The following is a 12501-nucleotide window of genomic DNA, read 5'->3' as shown; positions in this document are numbered from 1 at the left end:
GCTGAAGGGATGTGCAGGAGGGATGTTTCAGAAGCAGCATTTGGACTAGCTGGGCAGGAGAATTTGCTCCTCTGTGGCTCCCTTTGAGCTTTTTTCTTTCTTTTTTTCCATTCTGGTGCCTTGATCCCTGCAGCTGAAACATTTGTGTGGTTGTGGATGTTTCCCATGGGTTGACTTTTTCCTGGCATGTGTAGATGGAGGAGGAGGTTAGCTCTGGCATCTCATTGAACTGTCCTGTGCTTCGTCCTCATGCAGAGAAAGGGGACGGCCTGTGCCAGCGACTCACAGCTCCCTGCATATCCCTGATTCCCCAGAGACCCTGGGCACAGGATGAATGGGAGATCCCACGGGAGTCTCTGAAGCTTGTGAAGAAACTTGGCAGTGGGCAGTTTGGGGAAGTGTGGATGGGTAAGTATAATTCCCTCCACCCCCCCACCCCCCCTGCAACCCTTCTGCCCCCCATCCCCCCCTCTCCCCATTCCAGGAAAGAAATATATAAACAAAGGAGACACAAAGCCCTTTTTCCCTAAGGCACAACTAGTCTGAGCATGGGCATTCTAACGTATAAACACATATTTATGCGTACACACAGAGCAGTAGATGCCGTACTGCTTGGAAGGAGCAGACAGGTTGTGTTTGCACAGATGAGTAGTTGAGCATGGGTTTCACGGGCTGGATACATGCAATGGGTGCTGAAATAACTATATATTAATCTCCTGAGACACGCTTTCATTCTTCCTGGGAATCCTGGGCACGAGTGTAGGATCCTAAATGACACACAGCAGGGTACCTGGGTGACACTATCCTACTTTTTCTGCTTCCCTGTTCCATTTTATAACCCAGATACAAAACCCTTATGCCTTCCTGCCCACTGCTAATCCGTGGGAAAGGAAGTGGGTGATCTCAGCCTCCTTCGCTGTCCTCATTGTGGTTGCCCGTTCCCTTGGCAATCGAGATTGTGGACAGGACCAGACTGAGTTGATGTCCTGACTGCAGAGTCCTGGCTTGTTTAATGGCATTTGGAGTATTTGAGAATCCAGCTGGCAGGAGGCCCTAGGCCTTTCACCCAGAAAGAGTCTTGCAGGACTGTGAGGACTGCGTGAGGATGGGCTCATTGCATGGGCGTCCACCATCCAGAGCAGGGATAATCCTTGATGAAGCCACAAGGACTGACAGTTGTATCGTGTCTCTCCCTTCTCCTCTCATGCCTGGCTGGTTGCTCAGAGCCCACTGGCACTGAGGTTTACCATGAATTTCTTTCTGAGAGATTGAAAGCTGTTGCTGTGGCTTTCTGCTCCCTGATCCACAAGCTCTTCTGTTCTTTATTGCACAGCTTGATAGAGCCCATAGAGAGGCTGAAATTCCTCAGTGCATCATTATCTCTCTGCAGGCTATTACAAGAACAACATCAAGGTAGCTGTGAAGACCATGAAGGAGGGCAGCATGGACCCTGATGCCTTCTTGGCAGAGGCAAACTTGATGAAGAGGCTCCAGCATAACAAATTGGTCCGGTTGTATGCGGTAGTGACAAAGCAGCCGATCTACATTGTGACAGAGTACATGGCCAACGGTAAAGAGCCCCACTGAGTTTTTTGTTGGGTTTCTGCAAAATCAGATCAATGAGCCAGCTGGTACACCCTGTGCATAACACTGGTGGGGATGAGGGCATTGTACTAGATCTGTAAGCAGAAGGACTAAGTGATCCAGAAGTTTGTTTGTAGGACTGGAAGGGACTTCCTGGGTGTTGAAATCCTGCCTCTTGTGGTCTCCTATTTCATAGACTACTTCACAAAATAGTGATGCTCCATTTGAAAAGTATTTAAAGTTCTCATCTCCACTGTCCCTACTGGAAGTTTGTTTCAGATTCTTACTTACTTCTCTCATGGTGAAATTTTCCTCTCTTTTGCCCCTCATATATAAAGGCTTTAAGTGATGAATGCTCAGCTGTTTGCAAAATTCTGTGCAAAATACAAGGGAGAAATGGGCTGCATTTGGGAACTTTCCTAATGGAAGATGCTCCAGCAGACACCCATTGTGGTTCCTCATATTTTCCCTAGGATGCCGGCAGATTTGTTGCATATATATTCCAAGCAGCACCGGGGAAAGCAGGTGTATAGACTTACTCAGAAGAGTTACAGCGGTCTCTTCTCTTTTGCAGGGTGTTTACTAGATTACTTGAAGTCAGAAGAAGGAAGCCAACTGAATCTCTCAAAACTCATTGATATGTCTGCTCAGGTTAGTGAACAGTCTCTAGGAAGCAGACAATATCATGATGTGTTATCGCCTCGGTGAAATCCTTGAAGTCTGTCAGAGCGTTGATTTCCTGGAGAAAAACAGCACCTCCTGGTGTGCTCTCTTAGGGTTTCTCCCTCAGCCCTCCGTGTTGATGTGCATGTCAGCTCAGCAATGCCCTACCGTCCTTAGGACAGCCTCTGGGGAACTTAGTACAGTGCTAGAGAACTGGGGTTTAGGTTTGGGGTTTGGTTTGGTTTGTTCTTCTGGCTTGTTGAGAAGGAAAATTTTTTTCTCTTTTTTCAAAAGGAAGAAAAAGCTCAACAAAGAGACTTTCAAAGTAAAGACATGCTGGCTTTCAGCAGTCTTCCTTTCTGATGATTAGGCATAAAGGCTGTTCTGACCCTCAAATCTGGGAATATTGCCTCTTCTGAGAACAAACTTTTACATTTGTAGGGTTGTTTCCTGCTAAGCATCCCCAGGCTGTAAATGTTAATAGTTGCATTTCAGTCCGGAAGTGCATCTAAACTCAAACAGGTCAAAGTTAGGGAAACTGCAAGCAGAGTCGCACCACCAGAGAAGCTGTGGATGCCCCACCCCTGGCAGTGTTCAAGGCCAGGCTGGATGGGGCTTGGAGCAACCTGGTCTAGTGGAAGGTGTCCCTGCCCATGGCAGCGGGGTTGGAATTAGATAACTTTACAGTGCTTTCTAACCCAAACCACTCTATAATTCTGTGGTTCAATGATCTTGGCCACAAGTTGTACGTGAAGGATGAGATTGGCAAAGTCACTCCACTTTGGTCCTAGCCAGTCTGGCTCACCCAAAGCAAAGTTAGGTTAATTTTTGAAATACTGGGGAAAAAAATGTAAAGCATCAGCATCGTGGCTGAATACAGCTGTTTTGATGTTCAGGTCTAGAATTTACACAAAAGATCACTCAGCCTTTCTGAGTCAAAGTGATCCTGAGCAAACAACATGTAAAAGATGACCACCTGGTTCCAGCCATCATACAGATTTATTTTGTAATGTATTAACAACAGGAGAATCTTAATATTTGAGTAAATGTTATATGAAAGCAGATTTTCCTTCTTGCTTTAACCAGGATGAAAATATTTAAATACTTTAAAGCAGTATCCCCATCTGTCATTTTTATTTTCCTCTGCAGCCCTATGAAGGGTGCAGAGGAACATGTTTCAGTGTCTTCCCTCTTCACTACTGGTATATCTTCCCTATCTGCAACTTTATCTTTGTTGTCTGTGAGAGGTTATGGAGCCAAGTGTAACCTCCCTGTTTAATATCTTTCCCTTCCTTCCTTCCTTCCTTCCTTCCTTCCTTCCTTCCCTCCCTCCCTCCCTCCCTCCCTCCCTCCCTCTATCCTTCTTTCTTAATCTTCCCACTTCCCACCTTCCCTTTTTCATTCTTTCATCCTTTCTCTTGAAAGTTATAGCCTGTGGTTTGTTTTAAATTCCCATTGATAAGCAGAATGGTCCAAATCCATCCATATTACAAAGCCCTTGGGTTTGATGGGAGCAGTACCCCAGAAATTGTCTTGATGTGTTTCTATGTAAGAGGCAAGTGCTTGTAGCCAGAGTAATCTGCACTCAGGTATAATGACAGGGGTGACTCAAAGCAAAGCTGCTGGCCAACACTGTGCCCAGCTTTGAGGCAGGGACAGTAGATGTTAAGAGTACTCATACATTTATTTAACACATTATAACTTGCATTGAGCACGTGGAGTAATGAAGCATTTCCAGGCAGGTGGGTGGAAGCATCTGGGGAGAGCTCAGTGATCTTCTCTGTCCCAGGCACGAGTGTGTATAGGTCTGACAACACACTGGCCACAGGAACCCCTGGGAGAAACCTATCCCAGGGCAACTTCATGTACCCAAGCCTCCTCTCTGAGTTCAGGGATGAAGCCTTGGATGTGATTGCATGGCATGGCCTCAGGTGGCCAGAAACCCATCCACTACAATGGTCAAACAGTCCCCACAGTGGACATCATCACCAGGGTTGAGCAATTGCCTGTGGACATCACCTCTTTATAGGCACCTGGAAACACTCACCCACCCCTCACACCCCTCTCACATCCCTCCACCATCTTTGCAGGATCCTGCACCATGCACCACTTCCAGGACCAGGATAGTTGAACACAGACCAAACCAATACACCCCAACAATATAATAACCCACAGAAGCCACCTGCAGCACATGGGGTAGGAAGGATTTTGCCCATCCCTCAAGGCATGGGCTTCAATTGAAAGGACAGCTTTCATCACTACCCCTCCCACACCAGCACCACCTCCCCAGTGCAGGGATTCAAGCACTCACTGGGTAGCTCTGGAAGGAGGAGGAGGAAAAGAGCAGTCCCTCGAGCTATTTTGCAGTCTGTTCATCTGAGGTGTCAGGATGACATAACAGCCCAACAGGCACCCAGTCCTCTTGAGTCCAATAGCATCCGTTGGAGTTAAAATGACAACTGTCTGGGCCGATGCACTTGACCCTGTGGTCAGTCTTGAGGGTACATGCTCAACAGCACAGCTGGAACGGGCCCATCACTGGGTACTATCTCATTAACATCAGGACAGGAAATTACATCAATTCTTCCATTTTCCACCACAGCAAACAGCACTTGCGCTGAAGGGGTGTTGACACAGGTTAGAAATGCAGCTTTGGAAAGTATGTGTTAGTATCCTGTTTAAAACCACATGTAAGTTGAGATGCTGATGTGAATCTGTATGGAATGGAAAATTGCTCTGCCCTCACCCACAGACGCATAAAAGCTTTAATAGGTACTAACCATTGTTAGCAGGGGTTGCATGCATCCACTCACTCTCCTGTCAAATGCCTAACCCAAATCTGAGGCTCAACTGATAGAGCAACTTTGCAATCTCTGTTTTCTACATCCCCCTGCACCCCACAATAAAACATTGCAGCCTACGTTTATAGAGGTTCATCACACACCAGGCACCTGCCCAGTGCTGCTCCCTGCTCTGAGGACCTAAACACTGCAAGATGATCTTGGGAGCAAGAACCTCCCAAAGTGAAGTTTGGAGGTGGTTGAAGAAGGCAGCACGTGCCCAGGACAGGGCATTTCTCCAGGGACATACTCTCTATCCCAGTCATGTTTCTATGGGTATCTGGGTTTTCTACTCTAATGCATCCTGTAGGTATCAGAGGGGAGGACTGTCTTGTGTCCTGGGTCCTAGTCTGGTCTCTGTTTTATTGTGGAGGGATCTCCAGGGGTCTCCTCCCCCCAAAAAAAACAGATCAATGAGGGATAACAGAGGAGGATGCTGAAAAACATCTAGTTCTCCTCCTAGATCTAGACTTTTCCACTGTGACTGAGGGACAGACTAGTTCCTTGTGGTTGGTTTTTTTTTTATTTTTTTTAATTCACGTATTTAACCTGGAGCGTTTGCGATTAAAATCCCAACTAGAGAGGAAAGTCATGTGGCAGAAACTGGGATTCCAGTGATGTGGTTTCAGGTTTGCTTCAGCTTTCTGCATCTCGCTGAAGCCACAACTCACAGCTGTAACTTCTGAACAAAACAGAGGGTGATGCTTCTGTTCTGCTTGACTTGTCTGCTTAAAGCTTTGGGTGGCCGGATGTACGCTGGTAGAGCTGAACATGTGCACACATACACGGGCAGTATCTATTTATTTATGTATGTATGTATGTCTACCTGTTTGGCTGTCTGTTGATCTATCCATCCATCCATCCATCCATCCATCCATCCATCCATCCATCCATCCATCCATCCATGAGGCATGTATGCATGTCCATGCACATGGAGGCATGTGAGCAACCCTGTATGCATGCTGTGCTTTTGCAAAGGTGGGTAAGATGAAATCAAGTGAACTTGTTGTCATGAGGAGGTAACTGATGTAGGTGGACTCTTCCTCCTCTCCTAGGTGGCAGAGGGAATGGCATACATCGAGCGCATGAACTCCATTCACCGTGACTTGAGAGCCGCCAACATCCTTGTCTCAGAGACGCTCTGCTGCAAAATTGCTGATTTTGGCCTGGCCAGGATCATCGAGAACGAATACTTGGCACAAGAAGGTGGGTATCGTTCCCAGCATTGCCTCACCAACACATTACCCTTATCTCTAATTCTTTTGCCACACAGACATGCCAAGATATTGGGCATCCAAGGGCTGGACTGGGACCAGGCACAGGGCAGCACTGCCAGTGGCATGAGACCAGAGCCTCCACTGCTGCTGTTGTCAGCACTCAGGCAGCAGGCACAGGGCAAAAGAGCCAGGTATTGGGTCCTAGGAGAAGCAGCAGCACCTGAGGACAATAAAGAGCAAGTGAGGTTTGCAGAGGGAAATGAGAAAAAAAGTCTTTTGGCACTGTTTGGGGGAGTCCTGCTGAATCTCAGGTTGTCTTACTGGAGAAATTCGACCTCCGCTAAATGAAACCTGCTGCCTGTCCCTACGTGTCCACAGTGAGTCAGTCTGAAGGGAAGGAAATAGCATTGTAACTTGGCCATCGCATTGCAGAGGGGAGCGGGAGCCACGAATCTGGACCCAAGTGCAGTTTCCAGATGTCGCAGGCAAACAGCCCAGATCAGATCAGGTCCCTTCCATAACAGAGGGACAACTTACAAAACGTGGGAGAAAGTTTGCAGCTTGGTAGGTGTTTCTCAGGGGAACAGAGTACCTTGAGCATCTGAAAAAAAACCCGAATAAAAAAGGCATTAAAAAAATATATTTCCCTTTTAAATGTGAAATTTCTTTATTAATCCACCTGCAAAGCCAAGCTTCTTGCTGGGACTGAGTATCTGAACTCATGGTGAACAGGAGAGCATGACCATGAGAGGTGCCAACTGGTTTGGCTGGTGCAGAGGTCTGTCTACAGACATTTGACAACAGGGTTAAGGCGATTAAGTCAAATTCCTCTGGTGGCAGCTTTGTCTTTGTACTTTCTCTGTACTGACTTCTGATTCTGAGGTCAATTCTGAGATCGTGTCACTCAGATTGCAAAGAGACTTCATAGAGCATCAGGGAAACAAACAGAAATGAGTGAAATAAAACAATTAAGTCTAGCTTAAATGGCACTTACCAGAAGATTTTAAAATTTTGGAAATCTGTCATCCTCTAGAGTTGGGATGAAGCTAAAATTCCCTATAAAAATATGCTGGGGAAAGCAAATTGAATAGATTTATTTTTTTCTTATAAGATAGGAAACTTTTCTTTCACTTTCATAGAACCATAGGATGGTTTAGGTTAGAAGGGACCTTAAAGACCATCTCGTTCCACTCCCCCTGCCATGGGCAGGGACACCTTCCACTAGACCAGGTTGCTCAAAGGCCCTTCCAGCCTGGCCTTGAGCACTGCCAGGGATGGGGCACCCACAGCTTCTTCTGGCAACCTGTGCCAATGCCTTACCAGCCTCACAGTAAAGAATTTCTTCCTAATATCTAATTTATATGTACCCTATATCATTATAAAGCCATTCCCCCTTGTCCTACCACCACATGTCTCCCTGGAGCCTTCTCTTCTCCAGGGGCTGAACAACCCCAACTCTCTCAGCCTGTTTTCATAGGAGAAGTGTTCCCAATTTGCTGTCCCAAAATACTTTATGATACAAATTATACCCATTCCAAGATATAAAACTATTTCAAAGTATTAAAAGCTGGCAAATGTAATTTGTAAAATTTCATGAAAGGTTACTGTGAGATTGCTGCATTTTTTAAGGCACTTTTTAAAGGCATTTTTTATCCATAAGAGAAGTTTTAGTGAAATCAGTATAATTCTGTTAACATACCCAAAGGAGCTACATTTCCAGTGGAAAACAGTTCCTATCAGCATTTTTCCAGCTAGTTTTAATCTGAAATAACAACTTCCCCTCTATCTACTTTGAACAATTTTCACTTCATAGATTGCATTTCCAAGCCTCGGCAGCCTACTTGTCAGAGTATGATGTGCAAGAACAAAGGCAGTTATTTCACACACTACATTTTGGCTTTCAGTCCTGAAGGGATATCTACAAATAAAAATGTGGTTTCCTCTGCAGTCCTTAACACATTCAGTTCCTGCTTAAAGTGGTTTGGGGTGAGGTTTTTTTGGCCTTAGCTAAACAGAAATTGCAATCTTATGGTCATTGTTGTCTACAGTGTGCAAAACAAGAATTTGGGAGACAAAGTAAAATGAGATTTCTTTTGGTTTTAATATACATAGGCAGCTTTAAGAACTGGAAAAATAGTATTTGCTGTATTGATTATACACTTTTGCTGAAAACAGCCCCCTTCCAATGAGTGATTTTATACAGAATATGATCCTACTGTTGTTGCCTGCTAATAAAGCCACTGGAGGCATTGACTTTGAATAGCACAGACACAGAGTTTGGGCTACAGAAACCCACTGATCCCACACATCAGGTTGCTACCTGAAGAGAGAAGGGTCTCTGACGAGAGCTGCTTGGTGCCCAAGGGCTGCGGTAGGCATTGCTGATCCCAGCATCACGACCTGGGCACGCATGGCAGTGGTCAGCCGTCCATGCTACCATTCCTGGCTCCATTCCTGAGATCCCATTGCTGAACATGTAAGAGACTCAAAGGTGCTCTAATACTGTGGATTCGTCTAACTTCATCAGTAAAAATGTTTACCTAGAGTTTTTTAATATGCATATTATCAGTTACCTAAGGCATTATGCTTTTTTCATTATTTGGCCTCCTCGTATCAGTACCTATGGTTGTTTATAAGTATATACATGTGAATAATTTTTTTAAGATGAAATAGCCTTGAATGCAATGGAGAAAGAATGAAGAAAGGCAAAGACATGCCAGGTAGAAATGACCTTTTATTAAAAGCAGGAGATAGGCAGCAATTGCCTTATCTCCCTAACTCCATGGTTTGTTCAGTAAGTCCCATCACAGCCCCCTAATACAGCCAACAGCCCTCAGGACCCCAGGCTAGGTTTGGGGAGCTGCTCACCCATGTCTGTGGGAGCAGAGGGAGATGCTGTACCTCCATGTGCTATTTCCCTTTCTTTCTTCCAAACAGGTGCCAAATTCCCAATCAAATGGACGGCGCCAGAGGCCATTAACTTTGGAGTTTTCACCATCAAATCTGACGTGTGGTCTTTTGGCATCCTCCTGACAGAAATCGTAACCTATGGCAGGATCCCTTACCCAGGTACAGCGCACTGTGAATACAGGATGAGTGTGCATCGACTTCAAAACATCTAAAAAGTTTTGAAGGCACATACCCAAGTGTGCACATGTGTGCCCAGACACACATGCTTGTCTATCCATGGGAGCCTTTCCTAGGCTCCCACGAGCCTCCAGTATAACCGTGCAAGGCAAAACTTATAGAGGGGAGTCAGGGAGGGGACAGAGGGGTGGAGGGGGGAGTGCAACCCTGAGGAAGGGGTGGTTCCCAGGTATGGCTCAGCATTGCAGTCCCTCATACCCTCCAGCTCTGCCTGGATGTGAGCTACTGGGGAGCACTGAGCTTCCCCCCCAGGGTGCTGAATAACTCCTGATGGTCTGTGTTTCCTCCCAGGGATGACCAACCCTGAGGTGATTCGCAACCTGGAGCGGGGCTACCGCATGCCCTGTCCGGACATGTGCCCTGGCGAACTCTACAGTATCATCCTGAAATGTTGGCGAAACAAACCTGAGGAGCGACCAACCTTTGAGTACCTGCAGTCAGTCCTTGAGGACTTTTACACTGCCACAGAGAAGCAGTACGAGCCGGAGCCTCTGCAGTAAGCCACCGTCCCACCAGCACCTGGGGACAGATCTGGAGGAAAGCCACCATCCAGTGATGGCTCATTTCAGGCTTTTCCCTTTCTCCTATGTGCCACCAAAATGCATTTGGAGATGGGGAATGAGGAGGGACATGAGGGAGGTGGATGCTGCCAGCTCTGTGGTTATCATGGAGACTAAAGTGGTGGCTGAGAGCTGGCACAGCTCCTTCCTCATCCGCCTGGGAGGTCTGTACCCACTTTGCAGACATCATCTCTGCCATGAAGGACAGCAAAATCCCTTGTGACCCACCTGGACCAGAAAAGCCCCTCAGCCCTGCAACTGCAGCCCCTGGAAGAGGGGACCATAGTCAGGGTGAGGGTATGGGGGTGCACAATCTCTCCCCGGCCTTCTGATGTCACTGCCTGCAATACTACAACCCCCGTCAATCCACGGACAGGGGTGGGAACACGTTCTGTCTGCGCCTCCTTGGGTCACACACCAGGCCCCCAAGCTCTGGAGCGATCTCTTCAGGTGGTGCCATCCCTCTGCCCCAAGTCAATAATAAAGAACTGGATACAAGCATTTCCTGTTTCTTTATTTGGGTGTCAGGGTGAGAACGGGTGCCTGTGCTTCCCATGCCCACCCCAGCCCATGGAGGAGAAGGGGTGAGGCCATGGGGCTCTCCGGGCAGTGCGGGGTGATGCTGGGGTGGTACCCCGGGCGGGAAGGGGGGATGCCTGGGGGGGCACGTCACCGACCGGCACAGCCAGCTCTGGAGAGATGTTCGCGATGTGGCCACGAGATGTCCCTCCTTCCCTGCTTCTGGGTGGGAGTTAAAGTATCCATATTACAAGATCTCTAAAAAAATACACACACCTCGCCCCTTGCTTTGCTTGAGCTCTTCACTGCACAAGCCCCTGATGCAGCATCAGCTCATCATGCCAGTCCCACTGTGGGTCCTGCTCCGCACCCATCACTAAGAGGGTTCAAATTCCCTGGTTTCTGGTGCATCTCTGACCCACAGCTCCGGTGGGAATGCCCACATCAGGCTGCAGGGTGCTTTCTACTTTTGCACATTGCACTGGGTTGGGGAGTGGAGGATTAAGGAATGAGGCACAGATGGCGCACTGAAGGGGTGTTAGGAGTGAATGCCAGGCTGGGACCCAGGTGGACTCTCTTTCAGGTTACAGGCTGAACAGCATCTCCCCAGGGTACTTGATTTGTTGTTTTCTACCCCTTGCACCAGATTTTGAGTCCTTCTGCAGAGGGTGCTTTTCACTGTGTGACAAGGATGCTACGAGACAACAGAGATGACCCATGTGCCAGTAAAAAATACCTGACCACCACCAACACTGACAGAGAGTTACCTGCTGCAAGAGAGTCTAGAAGGAAAAAGGAGGGGGAAGAATCATACCAAATCTGTAGGGACAACCAGGCTAACAGCAGCTACATTCAGTCCAAGGTCTTGATTTGCAGTGCTATAACGCCCGTCTGTCACCTGTGACCAGAGAAAAGCCCCGACCCTGATGCCAGCATCACTTCCCACGTACTCCTGATGGGACAACATGTTTGTGTCGGCGTGAACAGCACTTTGCCTGGCTTCAAATGCTGTTCATGCCTCCTTTGCAGACCCTCAACTGAGAGAAACAGCCTACAGGGGCTGATTTAGCATTCACCAGAAGCCAAAGTCTCTGGATATGGTTGGTTTGCACAGCTTGGAAATGTCATTCCCTGCATCTTGAGGAGGGAAGGAGGCTTTAACAGCAGTAAATAAATGTCCCAGACACAGGAGGAAGGGGACTGGGTGAGATGATCCAGCCTTAGAAATCCTAGGTGTGGTGGAGACAGCCCAGGGTGTCCAGGATATTTTCACAGGGCTGACAAATAGAAGTCTATGGGAGACCTGCACACCTCTAGGACCGTACCTGGAGCCGGGTGGGAAACCTCAGGGTTTGGAACAGAGCATCAGACACATGTGTTCAGGAGGTGGGATTTCACCCAAAGTGTCCAACCCTGAAGATGACACAGTCCCTGGTGTCTCACAGCTCTTTTCTTATCTCACCCTTAACACATCTGATCTGCAACTGCTTTCAACAGCAGACCCATGAGCAGCTTTGCTCCTCATGGAAGAAGATGAGGTTTCCACCCAAGCATTTCTGTGAGCCATAAGAAGTCATCCTACGTGTCCTGATTTTGCCTATATTTTGTGTGACCAGGGCCTGGACACAGCCCTCTTCATCAAATCAACAAACCTTGTCCACCCATCTCCATCTTCACAACCTGGTTCCTGGGCCCCGTGAACCCAGTGCTAGTAGGTCCTAATGCTAATTTAAGATAAATCAGGCTAGATGCTATGCTATAACTATCTAAAACTATCGTGCTAGAACTATACGAAGCCTCTTTCAAACAAAAAGTCATTTATTCAATAATTTCACTGGAGTCGAAGAAGCAGTCTTTCCCCCTGCTTGAACTTCAGCTTGGTCATTCACATGTACCAGGAACTCCATGCACAACCAGCAGATTTCTATTAATGAGATAACACATTGCAAATAAATACAGATGAAAGACATT

General features: G+C 47.2%; 1 protein-coding gene across 1 annotated transcript in view; it reads left to right on the top strand.

Annotated features, from left to right (window-relative positions):
• The window catches only part of BLK (BLK proto-oncogene, Src family tyrosine kinase), a 45837-nt gene extending 35325 nt beyond the window's left edge, over positions 1–10512 (top strand). The window contains exons 8-13 of the mRNA XM_056343463.1: positions 256–408; positions 1391–1570; positions 2159–2235; positions 6143–6293; positions 9242–9373; positions 9743–10512. Coding sequence (XP_056199438.1) covers positions 256–408; positions 1391–1570; positions 2159–2235; positions 6143–6293; positions 9242–9373; positions 9743–9951 — 902 coding nt within the window. The 3' untranslated portion in view covers positions 9952–10512. The remainder of the gene's footprint in view (positions 1–255; positions 409–1390; positions 1571–2158; positions 2236–6142; positions 6294–9241; positions 9374–9742) is intronic.
• Positions 10513–12501: the final 1989 nt, after the last annotated feature.

The sequence above is a fragment of the Falco biarmicus genome, chromosome 6 (genome assembly GCF_023638135.1).
Source record: "Falco biarmicus isolate bFalBia1 chromosome 6, bFalBia1.pri, whole genome shotgun sequence".
NCBI classification, from domain to species: domain Eukaryota; kingdom Metazoa; phylum Chordata; class Aves; order Falconiformes; family Falconidae; genus Falco; species Falco biarmicus.
This window is presented reverse-complemented; position numbering and strand designations above follow the sequence as displayed.